At 48.0% G+C, this 16,922-nt stretch overlaps 1 protein-coding gene across 1 annotated transcript; it reads left to right on the top strand.

Annotated features, from left to right (window-relative positions):
• Positions 1-277: 277 nt before the first annotated feature.
• Positions 278-16,540, top strand: CSUI_008203 (tbc domain-containing protein). The gene is made up of 8 exons (XM_068068339.1): positions 278-3,444; positions 4,199-5,085; positions 5,428-5,574; positions 6,471-6,561; positions 7,483-7,626; positions 8,077-8,203; positions 8,642-14,547; positions 14,950-16,540. Exons 1-8 carry the CDS (start codon positions 1,985-1,987, stop codon positions 15,062-15,064), a joined length of 8,877 nt encoding a protein of 2,958 aa, XP_067919687.1. The 5' UTR covers positions 278-1,984; the 3' UTR covers positions 15,065-16,540.
• Positions 16,541-16,922: the final 382 nt, after the last annotated feature.

The following is a 16,922-nucleotide window of genomic DNA, read 5'->3' as shown; positions in this document are numbered from 1 at the left end:
TACAGGCGGCGGCGCAGAGTCGCAGCGAGGCCGTTACACCGGCGGTGCTTCGGTCCTCGCGCAAGCCCGTCTTGGCCCGTGAAGCTCCGGAGACTGCAGAACATACAAAGGGTCTGCAGTGGAGCGCCGTCCACTTACCTCCTCCCTGTTACCGCAGCGACGTAGGCCGGTCCAATCCCTTTCCTGCAGGAGTACTGGTGGCATCGCTGGCGCAGGCGCTGCATCGGTGCAAACAACTTGCAGCTGTTCCACTGACAGTGCGTGGCAACTGTGAATACTATGTGCTACAAAAGAAAAGCCTTCTTGACAAAGAACGCCGAAGTCCACAAAAAATATCGCTTCTTCGAGAGGCGCCGACCCCCGACCTTGGATGGCCTCTGTTAGCCTCAAGTCTCAGGGCTACCGGCTCACGGGCAAGGGAAGACGGCTCACGACTCGCAGTTCCAGCGGCAGGCTACGTCAGTTGAATGGTCTAATCTGTGGTTCGAAAAGTCGCATGTTAAGAGACGCCCGGACCTCGCCGGCTTGACGTGCTCTTGACCGGTAGCAGCAAGGTCCGCTTCAACGGCTTTTTTACCTCTTAAGACCTTTCAATATCGCCGCTTGGACTTCAAGGTATTCTCTTTCTACCCGAGGAAGAAATGCATGGCAGACAGAAGCTGTACGTGCGCGCGCCGGAGAGAAGGCGGACTCTCCGTTGCGCTCGGCTGCGGTTGTTCTCCCTATATACCTGAAGTCTAGTAGGGACGACACACCAGGCTCGTGTTTGACACTTCGCGATGTAATATGGGGTTACAAACTGTATACTGACGTAGTTTGCTTCTGCCGGAGAGCGATGGCAGACGGCATCAAGCGCAGGCATCGACGGTCAACGGCTTGCATTCAGAGGTGTAGCCGTCTTCAGTTACGGTGTATTCCTTCCTCTCCCTCGGGATTCCATTGTTTATTCTGGTTGGCTGCGACTTCGTGGTGTCAACGCCTGCGTGCAGCCTATTCTTGCGCTGTCTCTTTTCAGCGCGGTGGCCTCCTGACGAAGTCGAGAGGAGCGCTACCGTGACCGCGCAGGTCTCTTGAGAAGTTTGCACGGTTTGCGCTTTCTCTGCTCTTTTCGAGTTCATTTGTCTATCTTCGCTCTTGGCCGATCCGTCTCATGGGGTCGCTGAAGAGTGGAAAAAGGACAAGCGAGTTCTCTAGTTGTCAGCCCGGCAGCGCGGCGTCCTCGTCTTATTGCATGAGCACCTGCGTCGTGGTCATTATGTACTCTTCCGTATGCGTCTTTCCCGTTGGCTTTCCGGATACTTCTCATTCTTTCCTTTTTCGTTTGTTGCCCTCTAGTCCTAACTGGTATGGTTATCTCCCGACGCTTGTTGCATTCTATAGTTTTTCGAAGCTGGGTCGAGCTCCTTGAAGCGTTGCCGTTGCTGTACGCCCGTACTGTGGTAGTCCAGCTAGGCTTGCGGAGCGAAGGAGCTTCAGTTGTTTCCTGCTATAAGTCAAGGCAACGGAGATGGATGAAACACCTGCGCGTGCCCTGTTTACTGTGCTCGGATGGAGACGGAACCGCTCTTCTCTGCGTTGTCTCTACATATGACATCGCGTCAGATTGTGTCGTGCGTCCAGCAGGAAGCCTCAGGCTTGTTCGCTCGTCAGCTCCACCCTCTTTCTGCCGATCCTTCGGGATATTTTGTTGTTCTCGGGTTCCTTGCTAGGCCAAACTTCTCTTACTCCCCTGCCGTATACTACTCACTCGCCTCCTTGCATCCGTATCAGGTTTCTGTTAAACGTCTACCTGTAGCTGCGCATAGTTATGAACAGGTACGTCATAAGTGGTGGGTCGTCTGAGATCCCATTTGCGTACCTGGAGTTTGACCCCGCGGCCGGCGGCGGAGTTGGCAAACCCGTTTTTTCCTGTGTCCTTCAGATTTCTTAGTCGCACGGGCCCGCCGGTATCCCTCGGTCTTTAGTTTTCTCTATCGTGTTGAAGATGAGTTTCCTGTGGAGCTCTAATCCGCTCATCTCTTTCACTTCACTAGGGGGAAGCTCTAGCGCGAAGGAAGAGCCTACCCCCCCCGAAGATGCGACCGTCGAACAGTCTTGTTTCTCCCCTGTTGCTGATCATGAGAGTTCTTCTTCCAGCGCGCCGCAGTGGAGGGAACTCCATGAGGTATCGGTAGGCAGTGCAGCGAAATCTACATCTCACTCTTCTGATAGAGGAGTGATCTCCTCGTCGTTAGAACAGCTGCATTCTCTGCCTTCACCTCGATCTCCTAGGCGCGAAGACGAGTATGGACATTCCCCTCGAGCTAGTGCTAGCCGTGCAGTTAGCTATGATGAGGGCGGGGACACAAGGACTTCGCTTCTATCAGAGGAAAGCCAGACATATGGGTTGGTGCATCATTCTCTATCTGGTAGAGGAGGAAAGGGCTCCGGATGCCGACGAGGACCGGGCGGGGACGACGTGCGGCCATCGTCACTATGGCATGAAGAGAGTGAGGAGAGGAGACGACTCCAGTGTGGACAGTATGATTCGTCATGGGGTATCGGGGAAAGTCAGGGAATGTCTAGCAGTCGAGGAGTTCCATGCGCTGAAGACAAGGCGTCTCCCTCTCCTCCCGTCTCGAGAAAAACTTTGGTTATCCCTGGAGAGGCTCATTTTCTTTCTTCGGGATCGTCTCGATCTAGACATGTTGATGGTGGAAAGCTTTCATTAGAGGAGAGGACCTCACGGGTTACGGCTGAAGAAGTTTCAGCGGATCAGAACACTTCAGCAGATCTGGAAAGTTACCCTTCAGAGGGCTCACGACGTACCGGGGAAGTGTACAGTAGCGGCTGTTCCGTGTCAAATCGTGAATTCATTGGTAGTGAGGAGTCTTCTTATCCTGAGGATCAAATAGAAAGGCAAAGCGGGGGTGTAGATAGTCGTAGTCGAAGGAGCGCTCTTCAACCGACAACTCAGCATCCAGGAACAACAACTCGAAGATTCTCACCTTCTGGAGCTGCTGTCCCTGTCCCTCCTAGGGAGTCTCTTCTTCAGCAGCGCCAGTATTCTCGAAAACAGAAGATGCAATGGAGACAAGCTCCGCCTCCTGCGTCTTCTTCCAGCGAGCTGTGTGACGTGACAAGGACGGTAGAAGAAGAGGCATGCAGCTATCCTCCTGGTCCTTCGTCTTCCGCCTCCCGATCTCCTGGTTCATTCGCCGTGCGAGACGAAAGAGGGGGTAGTGATCAAGTTCATCGTGGAGAGGCGGCCCAAGAGAAAGCCCGCGTACAGGGGCCCTCTCCCGCAGAACGGGCTGCGAAAAGAGCCGCTCTTTTACATGAGTTATTTGGTGTGAATCTAGGAAGTGGAGAAAGAGGGGAAAGGAAATGGCAAAGCATGCAGGATCGCAATCTGGTTCATTTCATGCAAATGCATAGACATACTTTCTTCAGAAGATTACGAAGGTCAGTCGAAACTCGTGCTTCCTCTTATCAAGTCCACGTCAGTTTTGCCCTTCGTGATATGTCTTGCGTTTCCCGTTCTTTCTCCACATATACGTTGAGAGGAAAACGAGCCTGTTTTTGATGAATTTCCTCGGCACCTGCTCACAGTGTCTGTGTGTACACTTCGTGTCAGCAGTCGTGGCGTATCATGCCTAGATCAGTTAGGGCATTGCGAATGACTCCCATGTGAGTAGTCATGCTTTTCTTGTGTGATAAGGATAGAAAAATGGTTGTCTGCACCAGGCAATCTCTGTTTCCAAACGTTCTCCGGGCCGTCAGATCGCTACAGGGGTGAAGGGGGACGGCCCCCGAAGCGCTGACTAGCTGATAGAGAACCTCGTCACAGTGGGAGGTTCGTATGCGTGTGCATCCGTGTAGGGTTCTATGCTGTATGTCGGCATATGTATCCGTGAAGTTCCCATCCGCCGAGTTGCTCCTTTGCTTTGCTCTTGGCTTGGGGGCGCAGCTCTCGTGAGACCACGGTAGTATATTTATACATTCACAGTTCTCGAGGTACGAATATCTGTACGCGTGAACGTACAAAAAAGCAACTATATATGTTTATTCAATCGCTTGCATGCACTTTTTCTGTAACTCGATGAACATGCGTGGTTTCCTATGCATGTGTTGCCATACCAGCGCTTTTCACGAGTGTGGTCGGTATTTGGATGTAGGTGCGTGTTTGTTGTCTTGCTTTTGTTCACCATCTCTACAGAGGTGTTCCTCCATCTCATCGTTGGAATGCTTGGAAGGCTGTATGTCTCCCTCCTCCAGAGCTCCGTTGTAAGTGTCGTCCCTCCTCATCTTTTTCATTTGCGTATTCTTCCTCCGCTCTTTCTTCTTCCACCACGACTGCAAGTGACCTCCCTTCATCAGAAGCTAGTGGTCCCCCTCCACATCATTCTCCACGCTTGATTTCGTGTGTTTCTTCACCTGCGGGAGGTGGCGTTGGAAATGCGTTAACAAGAGGTTTCTCAGGCAAATTTGAAGGCCCTTCTCATTCTTCTACCATGCAGTCTCAACAGCTCTTTGGAGGACTCTCATCCTCACCTCCTACGACTACAAAGTCATCTTCAACAAATGCCCACGGCCCTTTGCCTCATCAACCCTCTTCCTCTGGAGAAAGTCTGAAAAGCTCAGCCTTGAAAAGAGGAAGTTGTTGTACAGGAGGTGTAGGAAAAGGCGATAGTCTTTCAAGTCATCAGTCTACAACAACAGCGAGTAGTCGAGGACGATGTTCTTATGATAATGGAAGTAGCTGTAGCAGCAGTAGAGAGCGTCGAAGTGGTCGTCAGGGTGATCGAAGTAGTCATCCCCATAGCACAAGAGGAACGGACGGAAGTGGGACAGCAGGAGGTGGTGGAGGACAAGGAGAAGGAGAGGGAGGGGTTGTGGGGTGTGCTGCTGTTTTAGGGGGAGGAGATTGTCGGCGAGTCTATGAAAGAGAAGCAGAAAGAAGATCAAATTTCTTTGCTTTGATTATGATTGATGTCCCGAGAACATTTCCAGATGTTGAAGTCTTTGATAAAGATGCTCAGGTTCTACTCTGTCGGACACTCAATGCCTTCGCCAATATTCATCCTGAGGTTGGATATTGTCAAGGTATGAAGATAAAGAACAAGACCAGGGGGGGGGCAGGGCATCTCTTGGGGTTGCCGTCGGCTTGCCTTGCATCTGCCCTTGTCAGGTTGTTTGTTAGAAGAAGATTGTCACTTACAGGCGGTGATACTATCAATCTATTAATCTGTCGGGTACCTTGTTGCGAGGAAGTCATGTAGACATTAGAGACACCGCCACCTCGAAGATGTATCTCTATCACTGTGTGTCTTCGGACTTTCTTGCCATCGAGTTCCTTAGTTTTGTCGTGTATGTGCGGCTTGTTTGTTCTTTCATTTCTTACGCTATGTACCTCTTTCTTTCAACTGCTGCTCCTTCTGTCTGTAGGGATGAACTTCATCGCGGGTCTTCTTCTTCTTGTCTCTTCCTTCGATGAGTTTGATGCCTTCTGCGTCTTCCGCGTCCTCATGCAGCGGTACCGCTTGAAGGGATTCTTTCAGGAGAAGTTTCCTCTTCTCAGAAAGTATATGAAAGGTAACACACCTTCGTAGTTCAAACATGCCTGCATCCCCTATGTAGGCGCGTAGACCTATAGATACATAGACACATTCTTGTAAATGTATACAGATTTGTATAGCATACTACGACGTATATAGTTTCCACACATGTATCTACATATATATATATTTATTTATATGCGATATCTAAGCGATAAAATATCAGAGAATAGCGACACCAGATCTGACTGAAAGCTTCTGGTCGTCCAGTGAAATTTCACATTTTTTCAGAGCGTACATACTTCACAACGTCGATGCTGATACGTCTATCTGTACAACGGTGGAAAGGAAGGGAAGTTCTATTTTCTCAAGTATAGATCTCTCTATGCCCAAGGAGACAGGGGTTTGCCGGGCGCACTCTCTTTCTATCTATCAATGGAATGGCCTTGATAGACCACGTGGATACACACGTCCATAGGCAAAGAGACGAGTGATACACCAGGTGTGCGTCTTCATTCAGGGGACTTCGAAAGGAGGTTAGACAGAGACACGATAACGGTGCTATGCTTCTCTGTAATGTGTATAGTAATAGGCTTATAGATAGGTGGGGAATGTACATTGCGGCTTGACTTGAAGGTTATAAGGCAACACGTGAACAACTTCAGATTGAGAAAAGTCCACGGAGCCTTGGATAAGAAAGCCGTGTAGGCATGTAGAATATGTATGTGTGCATTTACGTATGTATATATGTATGTATGTCACGATCTATGCTCTGTCCGATGAATGGCGACTGAAGGATAAAGGAGAGAGATCTTTCTCCTCCTCATCTTTCCATCTTCTCGGACGACTGAACAGATGAATGTGTGTTTTTCCTCAATCGAAAAAAGCAAGTTTTCCAGTCGTAGTGATGAGTGATGCAATGCGTTTTTACAGCTTTCGATACAGTCGCGTCGACTCAGCTTCCTGAGCTACGCCAGCATTTTGCCGATGAGGGCGTTCTACCTGCGGTGTATCTACACCAGTGGTAAGTTACCCGGCACCTTGGTTCACTTTATTAAAGAAAAGGTGTTTCATAAAAGGATTTAAGTATCTGAGTGATGTTATGAAGTATTGAGTCGCTCAGGAAGACTGAAATGCATTACGTATATGCGAATAATTAGGACTATCTTTCTGCATTAGCCGCAGTGCCATGGGTCATGTGATGTTTTCGCTTCTAGGCTTAGCGTATCTGAAAGTAGATTCTCTCTCTATATGATTTTTTTTCTTCAAGCATATATCATCCATACACGCACATATATGTGCATCTATAAATAAGTAGATCTATATATATATTGTATCAGCTTTGTTTTTCATTTGTGATGCATGTACGGACGTCTGTGTGCTTGTGATGTTCCTGTCTACATTCGTGATAGGTGTGGTTGAGTATTGGGAGAATGCGAGTAGATCGTTTAGTTAGTTGCACGTCATCATTCAGTTACTTCGGTCATCTACGAGCTCATTACGTTGATGTGCGTAATTTGTTATTTAGTAGGCAAGAAAGCCTTCTGTGCTTTTGTTTTGCAACATAGGGAATGTGCCAGTAGTCCACATTCACTCACCTTCGGTCCAGAACATATGACTAGCACGCCTGCCTACATATCCATATTTATACCTATGTATGCGCAGATATATATGTCCCTATATATACATCTAGACGTACATGACCTGATGTTGGTGTGGGTTCACATGATACTCCAGGAAAGAAGTCTTTTTACAGCAACATGCCCTTCACCATTCATATGCTCCATTTGTTTTCATCTTGAATCTCTTCGATTTTTCTTTCCGCTGTCTTGACCGACAAGATCTGTCATCAGGAGCCACGTTGATTGAGACAGCAAGCAGTGGATGAGTGAAAGTCTGTATAGAGGTGTCAAACTAAAGTTTTCCTTTCTTTTCTTTGTCTCAGGTTTCTAACGCTCTTCGTGACCTCCTTACCTCTCCGTAGTGTATGTGTCCTGTGGGACTTTCTACTTGGAGAAGGCTTACATGGTCTTCTTGAACTTGCTGTAGCTCTCTTGAAAGTTTTGACGCGCTTCATTATACACTTGAGGTAGGCTGTACATACACAGGAGTGCACTTTTACTTGGACGTACCTGATGGATGGTATGTTTGTTCAGAGAGATGGTTTTGGCGGAGTTTTCTTGTTGTCCTTTCTTCTGTCTCTGTCTCTCTTGGATTCCTGGACTAGGCTACAATCAATTCTAGCAATTCTGTCTGTCTCTCTCCGTCTCCTGGTGTTTCCCTTGATCTCTTCTTGTGTCACTGTCTCATGTTCGTCTACCCCTTCAAAATATTTTGTCAGTCTGTAGGAAGAGTCATAGCAAAGAAGAGAGGACAGATCTGTTTTTTCCTTGTTTCATCTCACGCTTGGTCGTAGGTATAGGTGTATGTACTAGTAGTGGTAATGTAGGATATACATGTATGAAAGCGATTCGCGTTTTGTCAGAAAAGAGGGCATTCTGTTCTTGTTTAAGATTGTCTTCTTTATCTCTCTCTGCAGATTCGAGGAAGTGATTAAGTTCCTGAAGTCCTTAAAGAGCAGTGGAGGGGGCTGTGATGATTTCAAAGTGGGCAAGATGTTAGTCAAGCAAGCAGCGAAGGTTCAGCTTCCTGAGCCTGTTCTTATGGTAAGTAATGAGCAGGCACGAGAAATAAGTTAAACACGAGAGGGTGCCTTTTCAGCTAGTAGTTGTCGTGAGTCTTACTTTCACATAGTGACAGCGTCTCACCTCTCCCTTCTTGCAAAGGAACAAACTTCATCTGTCAATCGGTCTCTCACTATAGTGGTCGCTCGATGGGCACATAGACAGCTGGGGGGATCTGCTCATATACTTCCCTTTATATAGGAATATATCTATCATATATATATATATATCGTATCATGAACGAAGCTATTTGTATATGAAATAGGATGGATTATTACGTCCTTTTGATGTGAGAGCTTCTCTCTGCTTCTTCTTCTTCTCTGGAGGACTGGGGTGAACGGAGGGAGATGTCAACATGTTTTGTGTCTGTCAATATTGTCTTCGTTCCTTGTCTTTCTTTCTTTCTTGTTCTACCTTCAGGAACTTCTCACAGCGGACTTGGCTGCGTTAACCCGAGAAGCCGAAGAAGAAGAAGCTGCTGAAGCCCAGACAAGAGGAGCGGTCGTAGCGGCTGCAGAAGCCGCAGCGGCTTTAGCTGAAAGAGAGGGTGACGGAGAGGATGGAAGATCGAATCCTCTGGTGACAACATTAACAGAAGATGAGGAAGATATGAGTGAGAATGAAGGAATAAGTCGAAAGAAGGATAGTAGGAGACATCACGCACGAGATAGAGGAAGTCATCATGGAAGTAGTTATAGCCATCCGACGGGGAGACACGGAGAGAAGCAGCAGCAGGAGGCGCGGAAGGAGGACGGACAGGGGCAACATCATCGACATCATCATGATAGGCAGCAGCCTCATAATAGAAAGAATACGAGCACGATTCATACCTCTCATACCAAGGCACGAGAGGCGGGGGGTTGTAGAGGATTCTTAAGAGATAGAAGAGGGACCGATGAAGAGAAGATGAACGAAAGCGGTCATGAAGATCATATAGAGAAGAGAAAACTCCGTGGAAGCGAACATGATGAGGAAGGGGATGCAGTGGTGCAAGATAGAGACGCACAACAAGAGAAGATAGGAGATGAGCAAGAGGCGAAGACTAACAAGGGAGAAAACTCGTCTTCGGCTTTATCGTTTTGGACCAATCCTATTGCTACTTTAACTGGGAGAGATAGCAGAGGTTATGAAGGAGATCAAGATAAAGATGTCCCAAGAGGTGCTTCGGTGGAATCTCTTCATGATGATCGAGATGTCTCTAGTTTAACACTTGATGTTTCTTCGTGGGGGAGGAGTCCTTTAGGCGGAGGAGGTAAAGGCACAAGAGGAGAAGCACAAGGAGAAGAAGAAGAAGAAATGAAAGAACTCAAAAGAGAGAAGAAGAATCATCATGGAAGCGGAATGATGCCAGCAGGTATAGACCGAGCAGATGACCCTAGAGAAAGCAAAGGTATGAGGTCTTCGTCTTCTTGTTCTCCTTCCTGGTCTTCTTCTTCTTTATCTCGTGCGCGAAAAAACAATAGAACAGATGGAAAATGCTATGTTGATTCACTGGGTGTGTGTACAAACTCAGAAGGTGCTGTAAGAGTGTCATCACACAGTCCAACTGCGAAGGGAGAGGGAAGAAAACGCGAGGAGGCTTCAAGTTTTTTAGATAATACCAGCCCTACCAAGCTGTCGACTTCGGAAAGCTATCACCATCATGACTGTGAGGTTCAGAAGACCTCTGGCGTAGTGTTGGGAGTTCCGCATTGTTTCAGACAGACGATGGATGTCCATGATAAGAATAAGACAGCTGCTAGCGCTGCTTCATATCATCGTCAAGTAGTCGATAATGTAGATGATACTAGCCCTACTTCATCGCAAGCCCCTGTCTCCCAGGAGGGATTAGCTTTAAGGGGAGTAGGGGTGTTTCTGAATTCTCCTTCTTCAGAATCATCTCTTCTCAATGTTGCCCCTGAACTCTCTCATCCTGTTCGGAGTCGACGATCCCTTGGGGATAGTGGGGAAGACGACGTCGTTTTGTCGTCTTCCTCGAATCTTCATCGCTGTGAAGGAGAGAATCTTCTTCATCCGGAGCATGTAGCAGAAGAACTTGACACGCCTCCTCTTCTTCTATCGCCCTTAGAAGGGACGTCAGGTTTTGAGAGTATCCGTGGTGATGGATGCACCCAGCCCCAGCAAACGACTGCGAATCACGTCATACCCCCTCAGAGTCTCACCCCAGGGGAGTCTTCGTCGGGATCTCCTTTAGAAGAAGCAAAGGACGATGGTGAAGAAGTAGAGGGGGACGACGAGGAGGGGCATTCTTCCTCTTCCTCTTCTCATATGCCGCGTAGCAGTCGGCGAGCTAGTAGCTGTAGCCGATCATTCCGTTCCCTTTCCCCGGGGGGAGGGGCTTCTCTCCATGGACTGGGACCGGGAGTTACCTCGTTTGAGGGGGGGAGAAGCCGAGAGTCTTCAACAGCATCAAGGAGACAAGGTTGTCAAGGACCTAGCTCCTCCTCCTCAGCGTCGTCTCCTTCTTCTTCCTGTGTCACTTGTCATGTGTCTGAGGCCGTTACTTCTGGCTGTCTTGATGTACCGATTCCTGACTTAGGATCGGTTAGTAGGGATGTCAGAAGTAAAAGTGATACACGAGTCTTACATCCTCACGGGGAGGATGAGGGTCTTGCTAATAATGAAGAAACTGGAACTTCAACGGGAGTTGCAAGCCCTCATACTTCTGAGTCACCACGTAAAGCAGGAGATGTGGAGTGTCTAGACATTTTAGGAACTTCATCTGTCTTGGTCAACGAGCAAGAGCCAGTGGAGCACTCTAGCGGAATAGCTCTGTCTCCTTTGGTAGAGAGAGGAGAGAAGAAGGGGACTGATGAGAAAGGGGGAACGTCGAAAAGTGATTGTAGATGTGATCGACTGCGCCTCCGTCAACAGGCGAATTACATGCAACAGCAGGTCGCGTCGATATCAGACCATGTATCAGGAGAGAAAGTGAGCTGTTCAGGGAGTTGTCTTCCATCTACTAGCGACAGCAGTAGCAGCCGCAGTAGAAGACATGATCATGAGCTGAAGCAAAGGGAAAGAAGTAGTAGGAGTAGCATCGGAGACGGTTGTACTGATAAGGGAGAAGTCTTGAGTTCACATCATCAAGACTCAATTGACAAAGAACACAAAAGGAATGAAGAACCGTATCGAGAAACGACGGTCATAGCAGCAGAAGGAGCGTCGCGAACTGTCTCTGGTGGGGATGTCCTTCCCAGGAAAGACCAGCAGGGTGGTAGCCCTGCTACTAATACTACTACCAATCAAAGGAGACACGCGGATGATACCATGAAGACTGCGGAGGAGAGCCTTATCTCTCATGATGAAGGTAGAGACACAAGCGGACGATGTCGACCAACAGGGATGAGTGTGAGGGAAAAAAGATGTGCTAGTGACGACAAAGAACAACAGGAAGACGAAGGTGCAAAGCCATGTTGGCGAGACGTGAAAGAAGATGAGGGCACCCTCTCATCGTTTGCACATGATAGGGGGGATCAACATGAAGGTACTCGTAATACTAACTCAGGTGTCGTGCATGAAGGAGATAGCGGAGGAGAAGAATGTTCTGCAGATGAGTGTCTTGAATGGACACAGGTAGCACCATGCTGGCATGATCCTCATCCAGAGTTTGTATGTGATGGAGATGAAGAGGAACGTGAAAGAGAAAAGGCTCACGAGAAGTCATCGCGGCACATACCCAGAGGTATACGACTGTTGACAGAGGAAAACAAGAGTTGTCATGAGGAAGAGCATCAGCGGGAACTGCCTTTATCAGAACACATCTCATCTCCCCAGACAGCTTTCTGTTCTCCATCTTCTTTCTTCTCCACGGGCAAAGGCTCTGTGAGTGAACAATGTAGTGGTGCAGTACCAACTCACCGCTTATCGAACGTATCTTCAGATCATTCTCCTTCTGCAGTCTTCGTAAGTCATAGGAGTCGTTCATCCGGAGGGGGAAAAGAAGAAGGAAATCTTCCCGACTCTCCTAGTGGAAGTTCTCCTTCATCTTCTTCCTCTTGTTGTTCTTCTTCCTCTTTCTCGGCAACAGCTTCTTTGGATACGACCAGGAAGTGTTGTAGTGAGATGCTCCCATCGCCGTCAAATTATTCTCCAGAGATAGTCGCGCGTCGTAGAAGCTCTCGTGTTAGTCCTGGTGCTTCTCCTTCGTTGTCACCAGGAATGTCTGCAAGTGGAGAAAGTTCTCAGAAATCAACTGATCAAAGAGATTCCTTTCTCCCTCCTACAGCAAGTGAACCATCTTCAAGTCCCTCAGCTACCAACACATGTCTAGGAGAAGATCTCGTCTCTCATGCTTTAAGCCCTTCTTCAAACTCGGATGTTTCCAGCCCTCATCAGACGTCACTATCTGCTCCGGCTTCTCGAAAGGATGATGAACAAGTAGTACAGGGGTCTGCTAGTTTGTCGTCTTGTTCTTCTTCTTCTTCAGCATTCTCCTCATCTACTCTATGTCATCCTGAGACTTCAGAATCACAGCATCGGGCATCTTCGTCGTCCCTGACGAGCCATCCTCGTCGAGGTTCCTCAGTCTCTGAGGGAAGTGTAGCTGATGCCCTGATGGAACCATCTCCAGTTCCTATGGTGCATAATGCTGCTGTTCAGCATGCGCGATCTCCTCCTCTTTCTCCTTATGGTTTAGCCACCCATTTAAGTCTCTCTTCTGTCATGTCGATGAATGGTGAGAACGTTCAAGTCTGGAGAAGACTGAAAGGTAATGAGGAAGGTGAAGACAACATGACGTTCATAGGTTGTGAGCGATTTGGATCATTCATTCAAGGCCGAAAACAGCTCTGTCTCAAGACATCTTTACGAGGGAGTGATTCGGGAATCTCTAGTGGCGGTGGTTGTGCTTCTTCCGATCGACGAAGGTCTGAGATTCTTAGTAAGCTAGAAGAGCAAAAGGAGAGAATGTCTGTTTTGTGTTTCCATCGAAAAGGAGAGGGACTTCGCAAAGATCTAGGGGGGTGTGACACGGTTTGGTCAAGAGAAGAAGAGAGAAGAAGGAAGGAGAGATGTTCTTTTTGTTATCGTGAGGCAGAGCAAAGAATAGTGATGTTAGATAGAAGGAGTTCAGATCATTCTTGTTGTCGAGGAAGAAGAGCAAGTTCTGATGATCTAGGGAAAGAAAGAAGAGGAAAAAAAGTCTTTGAAATCTCAGGTGGAATGGCGCGTGGGTGGTTCTCGCTCAAAAAGAGAGACGTAGACATGTGGCTAGCTAGAAGTAGCAGTAGTGGCAGCTGTAGACATAAATGCGCCATGGTGCGAGATGAAAGTTCTTCGGTAGAATGGATTGAAAACAGTGGAGGCAGTTCACTTGAAGAGGAAAATAGAAGAGATAAAGAAAAGATAGATGATAAGAATGATCGTCAGTTACTGCGCATTCACAAAAAGTTGCTTAAGGCAGATTCTTCTGAAGAAGATCACGAAGCATTAGTTCACAGTTATCACAGCAATATCAATAGTCCCGGTGGGGCTAACGTCAGTAGTCGAAGGAGGTTCTCTATGGAGGAAGACAAAAGGAGAGAGGATGATAAACACGAGAAGCAAAGAGATGAAGAGGGAAATGGAACGAAGAGATCTGAAAGAGAGGGTCAAAATAGCTTGGATGACTCGAGCCATGCCGTCGATCCTAGCTCCGTTCCGGTGACTTCATTGTCTCTAGATGATGAACTACATGTAAACAAGGGACTGGTAGATAGGAGGAGGATAGAGACGGTGAAGGAACAGGAGAACGGAGAGTGTGAGGATGGCAAGACTTCAGAGAAACAAGGAGATTCTTCTTCTTCTTTACATTTGTCCGGGGCTTTATATTATGTGGAGGAAGAAGGTTTCGTCGGATGTAATCTATTGACAGAAGAAGAGAAGAAGGAAGCCATGAAAGCGGCTGTGTTTAGTAGCTTACGAAGACGTTCTTTCTTAGGGGCATCCTGTTTGACGTCCTGTTCTCCGAAGAGTCCATCTTCAGCATCTCCATCTTCGTCTTCTTCTTCGTCTGTATCCTCTCCTTGTGGGGGGGGCAATAGAAGTGAAGTTCAGGCAAGAGAAGTGCACTTATCTTCTACTGCTACTACTACCTCTCCATTGTCCACCCTTCATCAGTCGTCTTTTCCGACCTCAGGAACGCTCGCGAATACCAGTGAGAGAATTCAGTCGTATTCTAGTGAAAGGGGAGAAGGCAGTGAGAAAGTGCTGGAGCCTAAGGAAGAACGTCGAAAGTCCCGAGGATCATCGGAAGGCACACGAAACAGAGAAGGAGGAGGAGGTGGGAGAAGACGAAGTGGCGGCGGCTTCGTGGGTGCCGTTCTTAGATTGTTCTCAATCAACAAGTACGTCAAAAGGGAGAGAAGACAGTTAGAAGAATCTAGGTCTACGCTTGGATTTCTCATATGTCAGTGTAGAGCGGACTTCTCTTCATTACATATAGGATGTGATATTTGCCGTGCGTCTTTCTGTATGCATGAGGAAACTGAAGGTTATAACTTTCAGACGTAGTTTGCGCTGATGGATAGCTAGCTATCGACACGACCCTTTGGATCGATGGGTGAAATTGGCGTCTAGTTCGTTTGATAGTAAGAAATTGATGTGTTTGCACATACATAGCTAGTAATAGGTGTCTGAAGGGACAGTAGCGGCTCCACGTAGTGTTGGTCTTTATGTGGATTTCTTGCGCGTCATCACATCAGATTTTGACTCTAGTTGTCATCCTTTTTGTCTTCACCGGTCTTTAGAGAGGCGGCGAGCTCGACTGTTCGGGTCTCAAGCAATTCGCGAGAGGGAGACGCAGTGAGAGCAGATGGCGATCCATCAGCCGTCCAGTCGGCCACCGACAGCAGCAGCAGCTGAACGTTAGCGCCAGAGGAGATGGTTAAGAAGCATTTTCTGCGTTTGTCAAGGATAGGAACTGAGAAAGAGGAGGAGGCTCAGGCGAAGGAAGAGCAGAATCTCATATTTTTGTGTGATTTCGTGTCCTTTGTTGATGTGGAAAGGGAGGGGGTGTGCCAGGGAGATGAGTGGAACTAGGTCTCCCCGTGTAACATAACGGAGGAAGATGCAGACAAGATAGCGAAGGATAGAGATCACCCCGGGAGAGGTGTTACATCTCATACGTAGCTACTTGGTGAAGTTATAGTTTTAGCAAAGCGAAGACCAGTAGCCGCCTGGACGGTCGTCGTTTGCTGGATGAAGATCGCTCAGAGCGCTCGTGTGACAAAAGAAAGCCAAGTCTCACGTACCTAGTTAGTGTTGACAGCGAAGAACAGTTTCGGAATAGGCTGGCTGTCTTTCGATGTTTTCTTATTCGCTCAGTTTCGCAAAAGGCAGATCGGGGGTAGTAGGGCGTTTTGTCGTCCTTTGCATTCTCGCAGTGTCTGTATGTAGACTTTTGAAGAGTTTCGTTTGGATAGTGTGTGTTTCTCTAGAGGTGTTCCCGAAAAGAGTGTGACGATGAGGCGGTGACGACTCGAGTAGACAAGACGTGCTTGTTCATTCACTGGAAGGAACTAACGTGACACGTGGATATGGGTTTTTTGAAGCAATAAGAAGGGAGTCATTTGTTTTCTTGAAGATGCGAGGGGCCGGAGGTGTTCATTCATCAGAGGGGCCTCCCTCCGCGTGGGAGTCTAGGGCCGCTGGTGGGAGAGCGGGATCGATGAAGGTGTGGAACTCTTGATAATAAGCGTAGTTATCGCATTGAATGAATGATTGATTTTCTACTTCCGACCCGAGACGCTACCGTGTAGATATCCACCTTTTTTTTTGCTACGAACAGTTTCATCGCGACTACTGTTCGAAGACGGCCGAAAGTCTCAATCGCAGCAGGTACAACCCTTTTCTGGAGTGGAACATGCGGAGAAACAAAACACACGCACAGAGGTGTGCCGTGTCTTCTCGGTTTGTCCACCCGTGTCAGTATATTTCTTGAGGTCCGCTGAAGTTAGTGGATGATGGTATTGGTCTTACATGGAGTAACTCGCCGTGTGCTAGAGATCTGGAAAGCTTCCATGGACTCCATGCGTAAAGAACGAATGAGCTTCAAAACGATCGAGCACGTGTTGAAGGGGCGCTATCGAATTGTTGTCCGTGTTCGTGGGAATATGAGCTGCCTGCTGTTGAGCGTCGGTCTGTCTCTTTCATGCAACGGAAAAGGACAGAGGCTTCGGGTGTTCAGGCGAAAGTTGGCATATCTGGACATCATACACGTAAAATGTACCAACGGCCTACAGCCGCTGCGACTCATTCACTATAATCCGTGCCAGTCATACAAATCTTCTTAATAAGCTGCTGTCTGGGAAAGTCGCAAAAGCAATTCAGTATCTCGGGTCTGGAGACAGCAGTGGTCGTGCGTCACTATGCAGGTTGGTTATTCTTTCTGCTTCCTCTTAGGTAATCTCTTCTGTCAGGTCGGGTAGGCGAAGAAGTGCTTTCGAGGTGACAACCTCGTGACGCAAATTTCTGCTTCAGCGGACCTTTTTCCTTACGGCCGAGTCGGAAATAGATTTGGAACCTGCGCGGTCGAGTAGCACCTGAGTGATGTGAGAAGCATCACGTGTGGAGTACGCATGTGCTAGATCACATGAACAGATGCGGGTGATTTGAAAGTCGGCTTCTTCACCGTTAACGACAAACACGGTGTGTCTGCTTGTGAAAAGGACGCACAAGCACATCTGCCGTAGAACGGACTTGCGAGGTTACAGCTGCAGGT

This window comes from Cystoisospora suis (assembly GCF_002600585.1).
Source record: "Cystoisospora suis strain Wien I chromosome Unknown contig_4523, whole genome shotgun sequence".
Classification (NCBI taxonomy): Eukaryota; Apicomplexa; class Conoidasida; order Eucoccidiorida; family Sarcocystidae; genus Cystoisospora; species Cystoisospora suis.
This window is presented reverse-complemented; position numbering and strand designations above follow the sequence as displayed.

Bases quoted from the DNA above. Each gene is read 5' to 3' on its own strand.
- CSUI_008203 (XM_068068339.1), top strand. From the start codon at position 1,985: ATGAGTTTCCTGTGGAGCTCTAATCCGCTCATCTCTTTCACTTCACTA. The intron at 6,562-7,482 runs GTAAGTTACCCG...TCTTTGTCTCAG, and splicing joins GCGGTGTATCTACACCAGTG to GTTTCTAACGCTCTTCGTGA. The intron at 8,204-8,641 runs GTAAGTAATGAG...TTCTACCTTCAG, and splicing joins TTCCTGAGCCTGTTCTTATG to GAACTTCTCACAGCGGACTT.